This window comes from Plectrocnemia conspersa, unplaced genomic scaffold (genome assembly GCF_051122295.1).
Source record: "Plectrocnemia conspersa isolate PC_06_02 unplaced genomic scaffold, ASM5112229v1 ptg000003l, whole genome shotgun sequence".
In the NCBI taxonomy this organism is placed as follows: Eukaryota; Metazoa; Arthropoda; class Insecta; order Trichoptera; family Polycentropodidae; genus Plectrocnemia; species Plectrocnemia conspersa.
In genome coordinates, this window is record NW_028277167.1 from 22179349 (window position 1) to 22197177 (window position 17829).

Below are 17829 nucleotides of genomic sequence, written 5' to 3' on the forward strand. Positions count from 1 at the left end.
AAAAAAACATACATAACAAGTACATACATTTGTACATAAAATAATAACAGACTCCAAAAACCAACAATAATCCATAAACAAAAATGAAACAACTTCATGTTACATAAAATATGTGTATGAATACATACATAATATTTTTTAAAATGGCTTTAATCTGAAGACGATGAAGAAATGGTAACCTGCAGATAACTATCGTTCTCATTTTTCGCTGGTAAGGATAGGCCTGGCTTAAAAAAATTGTCCAACGTTGTTTGTCTTGCCTTTTTGTCTCTTTCGTTCTTCAGTGATTAATAGCAGCTAATGGCTGAGTTAATTCCTCGAGAAACTTTAGCGCTACGTTCGACGTCAGGATCGTTTTCAAGGAAGATGTTTATTCCTTGTTCGAAATAGGAAAAAGCTTTTGACAATTTTTTTGATGTTAGCTGTTTGAATACAACAGGCTCTGTCTCTTCATCAAATGCCGGTTCTGCTTGCAACTGAATGAGTTCCTTATATGAAAAGGGTTCCCTATCAGCTTCAAGTAGATCAAGCACATCACGTTCGTTCAAACCTTCAAAGCCGAGATCATGTGCTAGATCCAAAATGTTTTGCCTAATTTCAGGAAGGCAATTAACTTCTGCATCAGTACTTTTTACACATTCTGGCCATATTTTTTTCCAAACTGGTTCATTGTTGTTAATTTTAATTCCTTCCATGATTCACTGATGCTGTCAACAGCATCCTTGATGTTATAGTTTTTCCAAAATGTTTTAATTGAAGATTTACCATCGGTTTCCCTTATAAGTGGTCGGAAAGTTCGGCGTAGGTAATATGTCTTAAAAGTGGCTATTGCACCCTGATCCATTGGTTGGATCAGAGCTGTTGTATTTTTCGGAAGGTACTCAATCATGACATCTTCAGATAGTTCGGATAAATTAGTAGGATGCCCTGGTGCATTATCCAAAATTAGCAAAGCCTTGTTGCTTAAGTTATTGTCTCGCAAATATTTTTTCACTTCTGTGCAAAAGTGATTTTTGAACCAATCCTCTAAAGTAGCTTTAGTCATCCAAGCTTTCTTGTTGGATCTCCATATAACGGGTAATTGATTTTTATTTAGTCCTTTAAAAGGCCTTGGATTTTCGGACAAATATATTAAAAGTGGTTTTAGCTTAAAATCACCCGCGGCATTTGCACCAAGTAGCAAAGTTAATCGTTCTTTAGACACCTTATAACCAGGCGCAGATTTTTCGGTTTTTGAAATGTACGTGCAATCAGGCATTCGCTTCCAATAAAGCCCTGTTTCGTTTACGTTAAACACTTGTTCAGGTTTATGACCACCTCTTTCAATAATTCCCTTTAAAATGTTGGGATATTCCTTAGATGCGGCCTCATCTAGCTGCTTCCGCTAACTGCTTCACCTTTCATTTTAAAATTATGCAAATTAAATATATTTTTAAATTTTTTAAAACATCGACATCGAAAAAAAGTTTTTTTGCCGTTATAGCGAAACATTTTAGGCCGTAAATCAAAAACGTGCCTTAATTGAAGAGGGCCGTTATAGCGAAAGGCCGTATAAAGAGCGGCCGTATAGCGAGGTATGTGTGTATTTCGTAAATACTTATACATATACTGCAATTCAATTAAGTGAAGGTGAAAGAGCGAATATTTTATGTTTTTATTAGATTTGCAAGGACAATAAGAATAATAGCAGTAAGCGAATTAATTGCTTATAATTTATATCACTGTCCGAATATGGAACCTACATACAATTCCAGAATAGGAATTTGTGGGGAAAATCAGGAAGACGTTGAATCGCGAATCCCTTAGATTCTTAGAAACATAATAAATGAAAATTTTCAGAAATATATGTTTTAAATATATTTTTTAAATCTTAGCATAAACCGCCAAAACTTGGCATTCTTAGTAAAAAACCGCCTAATTTCGCTTGGCACTAAAAGGGTTAATAATCTCCATTTTCATGATTATTGTTTTAACTTTTTAGAGCCCCTGGTGCAAAATGGGTGGCAAGTTATAATTATAGTCTGTGGTAAAAAAAGGGGTGGAAATCATATACATGCATGAACAGTACTACCTAAAGTAACCATCCGATTAAAAAATATGCACCCAGCCATAATTCGCAAGAAATTTAATACCAAACCATATTTCAATAGAGCATATTTGATATATCCAAAAGAAGAACGTTGCCCAACACTATTTTAACACAATTGCACTGAGAAAACAAATTTTGGTCTAGTAGAGAAAATTATCTAGGTTCATTATGTCATTGGCTTATTCCTAAAAATATCTAAAAATTGTAATTATGTAAAAATACCTATATTTTGGCCTTAAAGTAAAGTTGTATAATCAAATTGAAGGAATAAGATGAAGATATTTCCTGATGAGGTATAAAATAAAGATTGGCAAATGCCCTACTTTTATTTAGTTATAGACAGAGCCGGATTAAGTTGTATATGCTTAAAAACTACGATCGGAATCTTTCGGTTTTAACATCTTTATAAGACCAGTCAACTTTCTCTCCTCCCAAAGCTTCTAATTTTTTAATTTTATTGTGGTCCTGCTGTTATTGAGCTAAGAAAACCTTCGCCTTTAAATATTACAAGCGCTCAAAAATCTATCGAATAGCGAAAAACAATAATTATCAAGGAAACCAGCCAAGTTCGACAACTTTGTTAAATATGTCCTGTTAACACCACAATCATAATCTGATTAAATTGTTTCGTGATCGAAAATGCTATTAAGCATTTATATGGCTTACATTTAACAGTAGTTATCCGATACTGCTATTAGCGCATTTAAAACACACGCATAAAGCCATAACGAGGATTTTAACATCATAGCACCAATTCGAATTTTAAACGAAGCCCTTCAAAACTGAACGATATACACAAATATTAAACAAATTTCACTCGAATTGATAGTTATTTTTGTGTTCACTCTCATAAAGACAAGCTATGTATCTAAATGAAGACTGGATGGAATACCTGATTCTCAGTCGTTATATAAATACACGCCAGTGTCGCTAAAGTTCAAGTTTTGACGGCGGGTCACTACAGCGGCGCAAAAATTACAAATCGTACACCAAACTCGTATCATTGAATCGCGAGGCCAACTTTTATGTTCCTAGCATATAGACACTGACTCATTCGATAAATTAGCCTCGAGCGGCACTCTTTCCCTGATTAATTTGCGCGCACCTTGACTAAAATCACTCTTACTAATAAATGCAACAAAATCGAAAGAGGATCTAAAAATACCGGTACTTTAGCCACCAACGAGTGCCCCCATCGTGACTCGCCTGGGGCGCATTCCTCGACGAACAATCACGGGACAGGAATCCCGATCGCCCTTCGGTGAACCGAGGGATATGAACGCACCATATATCTTCTTTCTATAAATATATTTTAATACAATGTACGTAGCAGTTTTGTGAGAGATTTTCGAGACGATAACAGAAGTGGAGAGGGGAGGAACTACGTTTAAAAAGTATCGATCGTCGGGCTATTTTCGAGCGCGAGAAATATACATATTAATGAAAGAACCCCCGAAGCCACTCTACATTTACGTAACGTAACCATTTTTCTTTCGTTTCAACAATATACCGTGTGAGGGAATATAGAAACGAGTTTTAGTTGGAGCTATTTTGTGTCGTGGAAATGATATTATGTCGAGAAAGAACGACATGCGACGTCCTTCAAGTTAAAGAACTGCGTAGTTAAAAGCAAATTCCGTCGTTATTTTTTGGAAATTGATATATACTATACATACACTATTTATGATAGACATATTACGGTCCGCTAATCTTATTTTTTGAACTCAATACAGCGCGTTGGATTTTTATTTTAACCCCTGACCACAATTTAAAACTTGCTACATGGTGACATCTTTGGTAACATAATTACGACCACTTTTCCACAAGTCGTCAAAAAACCAGAAACTGCGTAAACCATTGATAGTCATTTGAAGTGCGTCAGTTGGTCACGTGTCACATTTCTACATGTTTAAATATAATTTTTTCGTTGATTGTGTACAACACATGTTTTAAAAAAATATATCGAGAAACATTAAAAAATGATAGTAAATATGAGAATATACTGATTCATTTTAGAATCGTTATCATATCATAAATGAGTTTTTTATAAGACCAAATATGGCCTTCACTCAGTATAGTTCATGATTAAATTGCCATATCTGGCACTTTGAGTGCTATAAATACATATGGCCATATATGGTACTAAGTTCAGTGTTCTTTATTTTTAGGTAAAATGGATCCAAACAATTTTTATTGAATCAAATATTTTTTAACATATCCGATACAAGCGAATAGGAGTATTTGTCAGACGATGAATTGAATATGGTATTTTTCGCAAAACAATAAAAAAATCTGTACCACACATTATAAACAATGAAACATCGGTATCAGAATTAGAACAAGATCCGCTCGAGTTACAATAAGTAAAAAGGACAAAGAAAAAATCAAATAAAGAAGAGAACATAAAAAAGGTAGAAATACTGCCAACAGAAATACAAGTCTTGAAAAACCATCTGATTTTTTAAAATATTTATTTACTACTGACGATGATTCAACATGTGTGGAAAAAGAACCAATGGCTAATGCGGAGGTTTATTACAAAATTATTTTTTAAATGTATAAGTTTTTTTCTTCAATATTTCTCAACATGTTTTAAAACATTTAATTCAAGCGGTAAATGGTTAATAACAGCTTGACAGTATATTCGAAGGAGCCAGATGGGCAGATGACATTGCTATATAAACGCTGGACAATATTGATCTGTAGACAAAAGTTTTGATGTATTGTATATTATAATATATGTCAATGCAGTGAATTGACAACTGAAGAAGCTGAAGCAGAACAGGTGGGTAATATAAATGCATATAACGTGTGGTCGTTAATCGATCAGAGATAGCAAAAAACTATAACGCTTAACCCCTTAAGTGGATATGTCGTATATATCCGTCATGACAAAAGTACTTGCAAAGTGGGTATGACGGATATATCCGCATGTTGAAAATTTTAGCAAAACTCAATGGAAACGACGAATATGTCTAATAATCTAAATACTTGTGTAAAGACTGCAGCAGATCACCACTTTGCGCAGCTCCATGTCTTAAAATATATCACACCAAAAAATATTTTTTTGGTGTGTATATATCCGCTAGCGGCAAAAAGTTCGTGTCACTGCGGATCACACTTTCAACAGTGAAGCATATCGTTGAAGGGGTTAATATAACATTTTGATTTTTACTGTGATGTGTTAATTATAAATTTATATACAAATAAATATATGAAGGAATCTATATCCTATGCAAAATATTTTCTACCGATTATTCGGAAAATCGAAAAAATCACTATTAATTATGTATATTTAAGATAAAAATTAAATAAAAAAGGAACATATCTCGCCGATTCTTTAGAATATACGTATAAGAGTAAGAGCGTTATAGTTTGCACGATAGCAGCAAGGGTAGGAATCAAGTTCACGTGCGATCACGTTCGTCGTATGAATAGCTAAGATAATAGCACGATAGATTAGTTCCAAATTCCATATGAACACTGTGTATTTAAATTTCTATTGCATCTGAAGGATCGGAATTAGTGATTATTATATAATTATGATTCTGTTCGATAATCACTTATTAGGTTTTCTTAGATTTTCCTAATTTCACGAATGAGAATCGTGAATATTAATTAACATCGAGCTAGGTCGTACATGTATTAGGTATAAAAATGTGTAATAATGAGCTACTTCAGCTCATGGAGAATTTTATACATGCATAAAAAATAGGTTGGAATCCACTCTAATGGGATTTATTTTGGAAATGATTTCCAAATACGATTCCAAAAATATATTGTTAGGGTTTGGTTTACGTTGATGAGGTTGACGATTTAAGATCAACCTGCATACAATTAATAATGAGCATTTGTGATTCATTCTATGTCAAAAATGGTTACAGCTGTAAATATAACCAAGGGTTTACAAGGATACATTTGTTTATATAAATAGACCCTAAATGTAAATAACTTTGACCATTTTTATTTATCTATCCTCGAAGTATTAAGATTTGTTATGGTACACAACTATTTTAGCCAAGGCTGTACTAGGTATATTTATCAGACAGACATAAATACAAACATACATCACCATGCAGAAATACAAACATACATCACCATGAACACTTTATAGATGTTTTGCAAAAGTACATACAGCATAATTTTACATAAAAAACATAATCCAATGTGTTAACTTCTGGAAAATCAGAAATAGTATTGATGACTTGAGACTATTATTTACGTTTTTTCGCGATCCAATATATATAAATATAGCGCATACGCTAAAAACTTTGATGATTCATAATTCGAAACAAGTTTTTGGGCAACACTGCGAACCGATGAATAATAAATAATTTTATGCAGTTTGAGTTTACAAACTAGGAGATATCGATAATACCGAGAACTATTGATCACAGCATCTTGAAACATCGATCATCGCATCATTTAAAAGCCACAAAAGTTCCAAGACGTCGACACAAGACAAAGGAACTCATCGTCGGCCTTGCGCGAATGCAGAGCGCCATTCTATGAATTCCTTTAAAAATTCTCCAAACATTGAGCGACCTTACACAACGAAGAAGCAAGCGCTCGCTTTATTACTTGTTACTTAGAATATATATTTACTTACAGTTCTTCTCGTTGCCGCTGGGACAACACCATTTTCATCGTGATCGGAGGTCGGGCTTGGTGCGGTACTCGGACCAAGGCTCCAACTGTCGATGCCGGAACGAGACGATGATCTCTTATCTCGAGATTACACTAGACACCACTCGAGCTGCGGCTGTTCAGTAACGGTCCATCACCTGCAACAAAAACAAACAACAATCGTTACATCACTGATACAATTTGGCGCAAAATACAGGCAATAAACCTTGAATACTGCGCGAATTGCAAGATATTTTCACCCACGTACGGAATCATTATAAATATATAGTAGTAGTATAACGAGCATTAATGACCTGCCGATTGCTTATGCTGTAAGCCTTTTACTCCACTTAATTTATAATTAGCGAGTGCGTTCACACGCGCCATAGGAGGAAGTTAACCACTAATAAACACATAAAAGAGTAAATAAAACTAGCGGAGTTATGTATGAAATTTACACGTGCAAATTAAGCAGCAGGCAAAATACTTTTTCAAGTGATTAGTTAAAATATTAGCAATCAATATTGACTATTATTTTGAATAAAATATATTTTTATAAAAGTGCTTTGGCAAAAGACAGATTATTTAATTTTTTTACCACCATATATGTGTATATTATATATTGTCATATTTTATATAGTTTTAGCATATCCATGATATTTGCTTGGCTCATTTCAGTTATTGCATTATAAACATATCCTTCCCACCTACTTGTATTTGTTATTTTATTTATGCATGTCGCTTTCTTATGGGTTCAAATATCGTCTTGAAGGTTCTAGCTTAGTATATTTTTTAGTCAGGCTGGTTGTAAATTTCGCAATCATATGCACCGCGCGTATGATGGTTTAATATAAAGATTTTTTTACTCTTTTACATTATATAGGTCCCGTCCTTATCCCTTTTGTTATTACATACTCCTAAAAAAATAATCCAAATACAAATAAAATAGGTTTATTGATTAGCAAAACCAAAGCATTCGAATACCCCAGCAGCTATTGTTTCGATATATTTAATATTTTAATTAACACTTTCATTGATTATAAAAAAAAATATCTTCGAACGTTCAGGAGCCAAATCTCTCCTCATTTGGAACATCATCTGTGACAAAATATCATCTTTGATAGACCGTTTCAGGATGCCTCTTAAATTTTAATACCAGGGGCCAAAGCACCACTTGCCAATTTATTCCAATAAAATATACTACTAATTATTTTTTATCAGTTTCAGAACCTGTCAGGAGTGTGTAAAAATTTGTATTAGGAAGACCGAAAAGTAATCAAAATTTTTTAAAACATTTTTTTCAAATGTTTATTTCAATACGCGGTCTAGTAATCACATACGTTTTTATCATTATGAAAAAAATGGTATCGATATTTCTTTGAAAAAAAATGGTATCGATACTAACGGTATTGCAATCCTTAATCATGACACACTTGATGTATTTTTTTTTTAATTTTTTTTTTTTAAATAAATAAACTGCAATACATATTTTTATCATGATTGTTCGTAGTATTTTTGTATTTAACTATTTTGAATATATGTATTTCCTACAAATGTATAAAAAAATAGTCCATTTTCAATTAAATCGTTGTAGCCTGACAAGCGTAAGCCCAATACCTTGCAACGGGGTAAATCTGTAACAACTAAGTAAACCAATCGGATATAATGAATACCTACATGTAAGTATTAACCACCAGGCTGAAAGTCGGGGAATTAGTGACATCTATATTAATAATTGTAAATTATTATGTGTAATATAATTTATAACCAATGGATGTCCCTGCAGCTGGGGCCGGTATTTTTAAAAATAGCGCATTTTTTATAAATAAAAATTTGAATGCTACTACTGGGGCCCGAACCCACAACCTCAGTTATTAGTCTGAAACGTTACGGACTACGCTCTTCCGTCCTTATTAGTATTTTTATATTTGTATTTTGGTATATTATAACGTATTTTAATTTTAACTTTTTAACAATTTATGACTAATTTTGTACATCTATTTTACTATGCAAATAAAAATTAAAAAAAGAATTAGTGTATGTATATTCTCACATATAATTTTTCGTACACTTCAATATCTAAATCTGGTTATTTTACCATGAATACTATATTTATAAGCAATGAAATTAGATTTTTGGCATAGTGTTAAATAAATATGCACATATTTATTTTTATAAATAAAAATTTAAAATATACGAAATATTTTAATTTTCCGAGTACGGTTAAAACCGGTTATTAATTCGTAATAAAACGAAAATTATTTTTTTCGGACGCTTTTTTGGAAGCCCTATATGTCAAGCATGCGATAACACACATTTCTTACGAACGGGTTGATACAATTGTCAGAGGTTTTATCAACCGCAAGATAATAAAACAGTATTCTACTGTGTTGGCGAAAGGTCACTGTGCCGATAATTTTAATTAAATAACATTACCGACAAATAGATCGATCTTCAATTTAGATAAGAAACAATCTATATACATATAAAGATAAAAGACAACATTTTTTAAATATGTAGTAGTGTACTATTTAGCATAACAACATGACAAATATCCTAAACACCTGCGTAACCAGGTCAAGAGAGGAAACCCCTTGAATTGGTACAAAAATTACCAAGACACTTGCAATAATTGCTTCTTCGCGTGCTCGGTCATCAACCACAAGAGTGAAAATCGCACTTTTCGCACGCGAAAATCGACACTGGTCACAGCTGATCGAAATCAGGGTCAGCCCACCGGTTGACCTTCGAAATTATCATGCAATACAATTATATTTCGGTGAGTCACTCCGCTGATATGGGTCGTTCGAATCTAGTGTATGTGTATGTGTCGTGTCATTTGTTAGCAATAACACAAGGAAAAATTGCACATTAGCAAGGAACTGTGTTTGATGATGATTCAATATTTTTTCACTATACACATACATGCGCATGTGCAAGTACATTCATTACCACGGTATGTTAATAGAGCGAAAATGTGGAAATCGCACCAGTACGAACGCGGAAAGCCTCGGTTCAGCCTTCGTTGTGTTTTAAAGACGCAACGTTATGGTTGTTAATTAAATAATGATAAGATATCACCAAAACAGCTGTATTGTAAATTAAATAGTTGTAATAATCAGTTGCGGCTAATGAAGGGATAATGCACAACCATCCATAGATGTATAGCTTGAAACAATGTTCAAAATGCACTGTTTACATTTAATGCAGTTTATCGACTTTAAAAAATATATTTTGATTTTCTAAATGTATTTAAATTCCAAATTCATTAGGTTTTATACGACAGACAACTAGGAACAAAAGTGCCGTTATAAATAGTTATTCGGTGAGTATTAAAACATGCCCTTGAAGAAAAAATCTGACGTTGTACAAATGTAAACGGTACAACATACGAGAATTGTAATAAAATACATGATTTATAAAAACAAAAAAAGCAACGAATTAGACATAAAATTAATATGAACAATACAAGTCGAAAGAGTCAAATATAACTTAAGTGGCCAAATTTTGAAAATATCAAAATAGGACACTAAAATAGGTCATCTCGGAAAATGTCACTTCTGAATTTTTTCATTTAAGGATGTCGCAAGAGTTAAAAAAAGGTCACCACGGATATTTTTGTTGGTTGAGAATAAAAGGACATTGTTTTTGAGGATGACGTTTGGTCACCTTAACTAAGGCAGTAGTACTGACAATTCACAACCACGTTGTTTAGAAAGGCTATCGACAAAATGCAAGATGATTGATCGCCAACATCCTAGGATAGGAATACTAACGGTTATACTTCTAGAAGTTTAGTTAGTCCTTAATTAGCACGTCGGTAAGTCATTGTAACCTTGTTCGATAATTCTGGCAGCAGAGGTGACCGAGAGGATGCCGCAGGCTGCTGTCGATCCAATATATTTTTTCATCATAAGAGAAAGGATAACCATGTAAAACTAAGATCAATGAACCGAAGGTTAATAACACTACTATATTTTAATGTATGCATACATTTGTTATATTATACACCATGAATTCTCCCATGCCTTTCTTTTGCAACGCAAATATACGAACGAATTTTACTATGCTTGGGAAGCTCGTTAGCATTAGATAGTGTACACATATAGGGTCCAAACCGTGTTAAGGACGAACGGAGATAACGTAAACACAATGGAAAAAATCTTTGTTTTATAAACGTTTTGAGTTATGAATCTGTTTAATGAACAATGCACGATACAGTTCGTCATCGTTCGATTTGTCGCGATTTCTACCATATCGCAACAGCTTGAAAGATCAATCTGCTAAGCGGAAGCGATTGCGATTTCATGAGGCACCTTATTAAAAACTATTACAATATAATCCAAAGGCGTAAAACGAACGTTTGATAGTCGCTGGGTCGCATTTAATAACGAAACTAGGTTCTGGGTTCGTTCAAAGGCCCTGCACTACATAGTCGATTATTCAGCTGGCAAATCGTCGATGCTCTACATTATTTTACGATCGGAGAATAAAAGTTTTGGCGGTAGAAAACATGCGTGACAAAAGGTCGTAAACGTGAACGACCGATACATCGATGATGTCCACAACAAAGATATGAGTTTCGCAAACTTTTACCCTTCCTTGTTAGAGACAACGAATAATACCGAGGAACAGCAATACATACTCACTGGATCACAGTCATCGATTATCAAATACACACACATGTGACTTATGAATGTTATTATATTAAACTTTAACTTTGATTATTATATATCATAATTTTAATAAATAAAAGTTAACCTTTGCGTTACAATCAGTGCGTATCGGCAAAATGTTTAATTTTGCAAACCTGTGTGTATGTACAATACTGATTGTTTCAAATTGAAAACAAGAATACGTAATTAGACAGTCCGATCAACTTTAAAACAATAACCGTATTTTGCAACGGAATATTGTTTTATTTTTTATACAAATTCATTACAACGTAAACGTTATACAAAGATAAAAAATTTACATCAATATATGTAGTAAAAAGAATAAAAATTTGGTTAACGTAGTAATTAACTCTTTTCTCTTATTCTTAACAATTGCCATTTTACTCGACAGAAATAGTTTTATATGTTACTGTAACACATGTCTATTATTTTTGGTACGATTTAACAGGGAATTATTTTAAGAGATATGTGCATTTAAATTAAATACTTTGTTCCATAAAGCGAATTGTTTGTGCTTTTGTGTAAGGTATATTTTTTTTTCGGAAAAGATTCATTGCAGATTCATAAGCTTTTCACTGTTCTGATCAATGCTCGCTCGCTACCGCTAACCTGTTCCAACAGTAATGCACAAGCAATTTGTTTTATGGAACGATTATTTTATACATTGTTCATTTAAATTGTCCTTTATATTTTTGTCAGAATATAAACGAGCAGGATAAATATTAAATGGTTAGAATCCAATTGGACTAGTCAGAATTTATTTTAAATAGTAAGAATTATTTATTTATCATTATCAAGGTGTTTTATCGCCAACTTGTTTAATTGGGCTCGCAAAATTGTCAGAAGGCAACATAACATGCCACGTGCTCTACGCCGCCGCTCTGTTTTTATTCCCGCTTCATTCGTCGCTCTGAATACCTTCGCATGTTACATACGATTAAATGGATTCGTTGAGTTATTCATACGGTGTTAACTGTTTTGGCCAACGCCTGCTCGCGGTGCGGGCGAGATATTTTATGACATTTATAAAATAAATAATTTATTGCCCATTCTATTTATAAATGTTATCTTATTTTTAATTTACATGGTCGTCCTGTATTTTTATTCTAACCATATACTATTTACATCCTAACTATTTGATATTCTGACCCTGAATAATATAATTATGATCAGGCTGTTCTGATACTGATCCTAGATTTGATTTTTATTCTGACCCCAAGTTGGTTAAAATTCGAACTATTTGATTTTAAAGATTAAAAAAAGTAGTAGTTAATAAATATTCTGGGAAAATAACAAGAAAACATCCATGATAAGAATAACTAATAATAAAACTAATCTCACTGAAATTATTTATACTAATCAATATGCGAGAAAAAACTCATCGCTAATAAACAATAAATTATAGTTTGAGGAATATAAAATAATGTCTAATATGGTAAATCTTGTAAAAATCTCTTCTTCAATTTAATGCATTACTTTTTTTATTTTGTACGGAATGAATATTTTGTATACTATTCTTCATTGAAGCAAAATATAAAAAATAATATAAAGGATATTAATTCTCGATTTGTATTAAACGATATATTTAGTCAAACTTGGCTGAGCCTTTATAAGTACATATATTGATAATATATTTTAATTACGCGATTTTTTGCTATTATTTAATATTACCAAAAACAATAATAAACAATTCGGTGATCATTGCTCACATGGCAATTGGTCACAGAAATATTGGCCACGCGGATTATTCCTCACACGAACATTGGTCGCAAGGCAACTTCTCACAATGAAAATAGGTCACAAATCGATCGCAAAATTTTGTTGATTAAAATAAGAAATTAATAAGTATTCATACACTATTTTTTAAATAATTCTATTATTTCCTCAATAATATACATACGTTATTTAATTTTAATATTAACAGCACACAAAGTGAAAAAAATTAAAATAATTTAATTCGGTTTTACAATCGAAAGAATAAGGATAATTGTATTTATGAAAGTTATGAAAGTTGCTGATTTGTTAAACTAAATATATCAATGAAAGGTGATAGATATAAACATAATTATATAATCTAAGTTAGCAGCACTAAATCAGACAGCTGTCAATAATCACGCGTGTTGTGTCAAATGTAAGTTTACAACAACACATTCACGAAATGGATCACTGAAATTGTTCAATTGTTTTACAAAAATAACAATTCTGTACAAACTGTGTATCGAAATCTACAAAAATATGTCATCGTCCTACTGAGCGAACAGTTCGCAATGTAGTGAAAAAATTTGATAAAATTGGAAGCGTTGGAGATAGGGTAATATAACACAAGAAATGAAGCCGAGATCATGGACAGCTAAAATTAAAAAACCCGAAAACATCCTTATTTATTTTTTTTTAATTTCGAAAACTTAAGTTGGATCCCCTTTATTATTTCACGATCTCGATAGTGTGTACATACATACATATATAAAGCTTAAATATATTTCAAGAATAGTATAATCTTCAGAATGATATTGATGTGTATATTTTTATGGATAAATATTAAAATTTGAAGCTTAACATTGGAAATAAAAGGTGAAATCATAAAAATAAATCGAATTTATTTTTACATGTCATCCGTACATCTATTTTTCTGGGAACATAGAAAGACGCAGTGACTATATTGAATAAAGATTGGAACAATTGTGTTTTAATAAAATATATATTAATATGATGGAAAAGGGGTGGGGTAATCGAGGGTAGGGTCCTAAAGAGTAACTATGCGATCTATTGACATCGATCAAATTGTATTGAAAGAATTAGGTTACAGAAAAAAGTGATTACATTTCTTCAGAAATGTAAGTTCAACAAAGGCGCAATAATTTTCGCCATAGGTTCCTCTCCGGACGAGAAAGGCAGACATTCTACCGATCGCCGAAGGCCTCTGTCCAAAAGTGGGCAAGACGGTCGGACAAGACCGAGGCGAGAGAGCAGGAGGAGCGAAAAGGGCGAACCGGCGCGTAACGCCCGGTTCGCGAGCTAATCGATCCGCCACAGGCCCGACCCCCTCTCGCTTCTGCCGCCGACGGTTATCGATCCGCGCCATCTACCGCTAAGGTCACCACAGCTGTCGTTCAGATTACGCACAATTCGCGCAAAAAAACGATAAAAGGTGAGATGTTAAAATGACATAATGTACACGAGGCGCATTCTGCATTATTAAATTTGAGACAATTTGCGACTGACTCACTTCGCAGAAATATTTAAGTAGATTCTCTGAACGAGTGCAATTTGCGGTGGCATTAAAAAATCTACCGAGGGATAAGAAAGACGACACTAAAGTCATATTTCAAATTAAATTCATTTTGAAACGTAAATAAATACTAGGAAACTTGATAGTTGATTAATAGAACAGTTCATAATTATTGATAAATTATTGTTGGTATAATTTTTTTTTTTTTTTTTAAAAACCAACTGAAATATTTTAACTACAGCAAAAATGACATTTTAATTTTTAGTGTCTTCCTTTGATATTTTCAAAATCTGGTCACCTTCATTTTGTATACTGATAATAAAAATAAATTAAAAAATCGAATAATTACAGCAATGGCCAACTTGAATTTAATTTTTAATTCTAAATTGCCGTAAATTTTAAAATTCGTCGGTAAAAATGTACCAAATACAACTGAATTAGGGTAACGCAAATTTTTTAATGCAAGTAACATTTTAAAACTCATATATGCGATATCAATCTAGATGTGTTATCGCATTAGATCAGTGGTCGCTAAACTCAAAAGGCGTAGGAGCTACAATCGAAATATAGATAATCTGATGATCTGTAAATCTTCTTGCGATTCGTTTACGAAATTTTTTTCGAAACTTGAAATTTTACTTTTTACCCTTAACTTGAATTGAAAAATTGTGCATTATTTAGCCGCGTTATTTATAAAAATGATTGTATGTTGTAAATACAATCACAATTACTATTGGGAAAAGTATTTTACATCACAAATTTCATAACTGACAAAATCCTCATTAATTGGGGACAATCGAAACTCACGTGTAGTTTACAAAAAGATTTTTTACTTTTAAAAAACCAGAAATTTCAAATGTAAAAATCTGATCGAACTTCATCAAGTTCGGTAAATATTTTCAATAATATTGATTTCAATAAATACTTTTAAAAAAATGTGCTCTTTGCAGTTTTAAACAAAAACATAGAAAATATTACAATGTGAAAGGTCAAAAGTCTGGAATATTTGTTTGGATTCTGTTCACAAAAATCCTCGTATAAACGTAGAAATGGAAGATTTATGGATGTTATCTTTCATCAAAAGACACAATTTAACTACAGCCAGTTTAGATCAAGATGAATGCGCTATATGAAGACATATTGCAGATGTAACGGAAATATGGTTAAAATAAATGTTTTTCACTTTTTTCAGGTTTTTTTATTCCTGATTACAGACAACATTAAGTAATGAATTTTTTTAAATTAACGAAGTTGACTTTCAATTTCCTGCTCTGAGGAAATTTTCAGCTGAAATGTTATAGCATTCGCCAACAAGTATGAACAAACATTTTCTCGAACGAATTATATAAACCGTCTTTTACTTTCCTCTTTTTCGATATTGATTTTAGTAAATTGACAAAAAATTCACTGATCCCGTTTTAGCTGTTGTCAGGGTGTAAATGAGATGAAAGCAGTAGGGCGGTTAAAAAGATGATACCTAATTGCCGACCTATGTTGTTGTTAACAAGAGACTATTGATCTGTCAAATTGAAAAAAGTGACAGATTACGTCACAACGCGGCGCGAAGAAAACGTTTAACGGATTATGTAATTATTTGTCAGTTACAAGGAGAAAAGAACATGTAAAAAATGTACACGCGTAAAGGCCCTGCGCCGACTGCAATCGCGAATTTGTCACCGCTGCGGAGCCGATTGCACAAGCGCGCATGCGCACGCGTGACGTCATGCTTTTTCACTTCCCGATCGGAAAATCGGATTTTTTCATTTTTCAAATTCGCCCCCGAATCGATCGCCGATCGCGGCCATGACGGCCATGACGACCATGACGGCGGACGATTCAAAATGGAGGCGGTCGATCTCGCGACGTTCGCGGTTTTTAATCGCTCGATCAATAAACGACATCGATAAACGAACGGAGAGGAGAGCGCGGAACGGAAATAAATCGCAGACAACGTCAGACAGGGTTGCCAACTTCGCCCGCGCGACGCACGACCGAGATGACGTTTGAGCGACGCTGGGATCGATTTCCAGCGACCGGGCCCCCGTTTCCATCGATCGCGGACAAAGGTTCGCTCCGGAAGGTTCGGCGACGTCTCGGAGCGACTCGCAGTAAACGGTCGTCCGAGACGGCGATCAATACGGACCGACGTCGATCGTCGCTCCGTCCCTCTGTCCCTCCTCCCTCTCCGGCGATCGCGGTTTTCCTGGTCGATCGCGGATACTGACTGATTCTGACGAATACTCACGGGAATACGGCTTCGGCTCGAGCCTCGGCTGTCGCAACTCCGCTGACGCGAAACCGCACTGGCGCACTGGCGCACCGTCCCACACTGATTCTCTGCTCGGAGTTGTTCGACGCCGAACTCGATGTAACGAGAGACGCTAATTCCGAATAGCGAGCGTTGTGCAAAATGTCAAAAACATATTTAATTCTTACTGTTTTAATTCTACTTTTAATTTCAAATTTCATACACACATACATTCAAATACTATACAACAACAAATGTTTAATTATACCAATTAACATTCTTTGGCAAATTCGTTAAGAATCTGGATGACTCGTGTAAGAATAGCGTTTATGTCCTATAAATCGCCTAGCATCGACGAATTGCCGAGAATGCAACGAGTTGTATCCCAACGCTCTTAGTAATACGATACTACAGTATTTGTAGTAGCCTTACTCTCTTTTGTAGATATATCTGATAATTTTTCTTTGAATCTTTTCCAACAAAAAATAAAACTTCGCTTCGCTGGGATTCCAGACAATTGAGCCGTAACACGAATAATCCAAATACAGTGAAACCTCCCTAAACGAGCACCTCCCATAACGAGCAAAACAAATTACAAAAAAAGCCTCGCTAAAGGAGTGTCGTTTCGCAAGTCACAAATTCTTCCAATACAGTTATGTAAGACCTGTGAGCTTTATCGGTAATTTGCCTGTCAAACTACACCTCCTGCTAGGCATTATCGTAGTTTACATTGATTCATATGGGAAAATTGTTTCACTTAACTAGTGTTTCGCTTTACGAGAAATATTCTGGAGCAAATTATGCTAGTTAAGCTAGGTTCCACTGTATTACTGAGCTATCGTTTTAGCCATACTATATGATTCAAACTATGTAATGCATCACCTACTAAAAAGTATTAGTTTGTTTTGAGATTAGAAAAAATAAAAACTGCTAGAGCAAAGCTCTCCAAACATTTTTAAAA

General features: G+C 33.6%; 1 protein-coding gene across 2 annotated transcripts in view; it reads right to left on the minus strand.

Annotated features, from left to right (window-relative positions):
* Positions 1–16951, minus strand: part of Lis-1 (LisH and WD40 domain-containing Lis-1) — a 33046-nt gene extending 16095 nt beyond the window's left edge. Inside the window, exons 1-2 of one of the 2 annotated variants that reach the window (XM_088183407.1) lie at positions 16866–16951; positions 6699–6873 (exon numbers count right to left, since the gene is read on the minus strand). In XM_088183407.1, coding sequence (XP_088039533.1) covers positions 6699–6736 — 38 coding nt within the window. In that variant the 5' untranslated portion in view covers positions 6737–6873; positions 16866–16951. Of the gene's footprint in view, positions 1–6698; positions 6874–16763 lie in introns of both variants that reach the window. The other variant, XM_088183408.1, reaches the window with a different exon arrangement.
* Between the last annotated feature and the right edge of the window lie 878 nt (positions 16952–17829).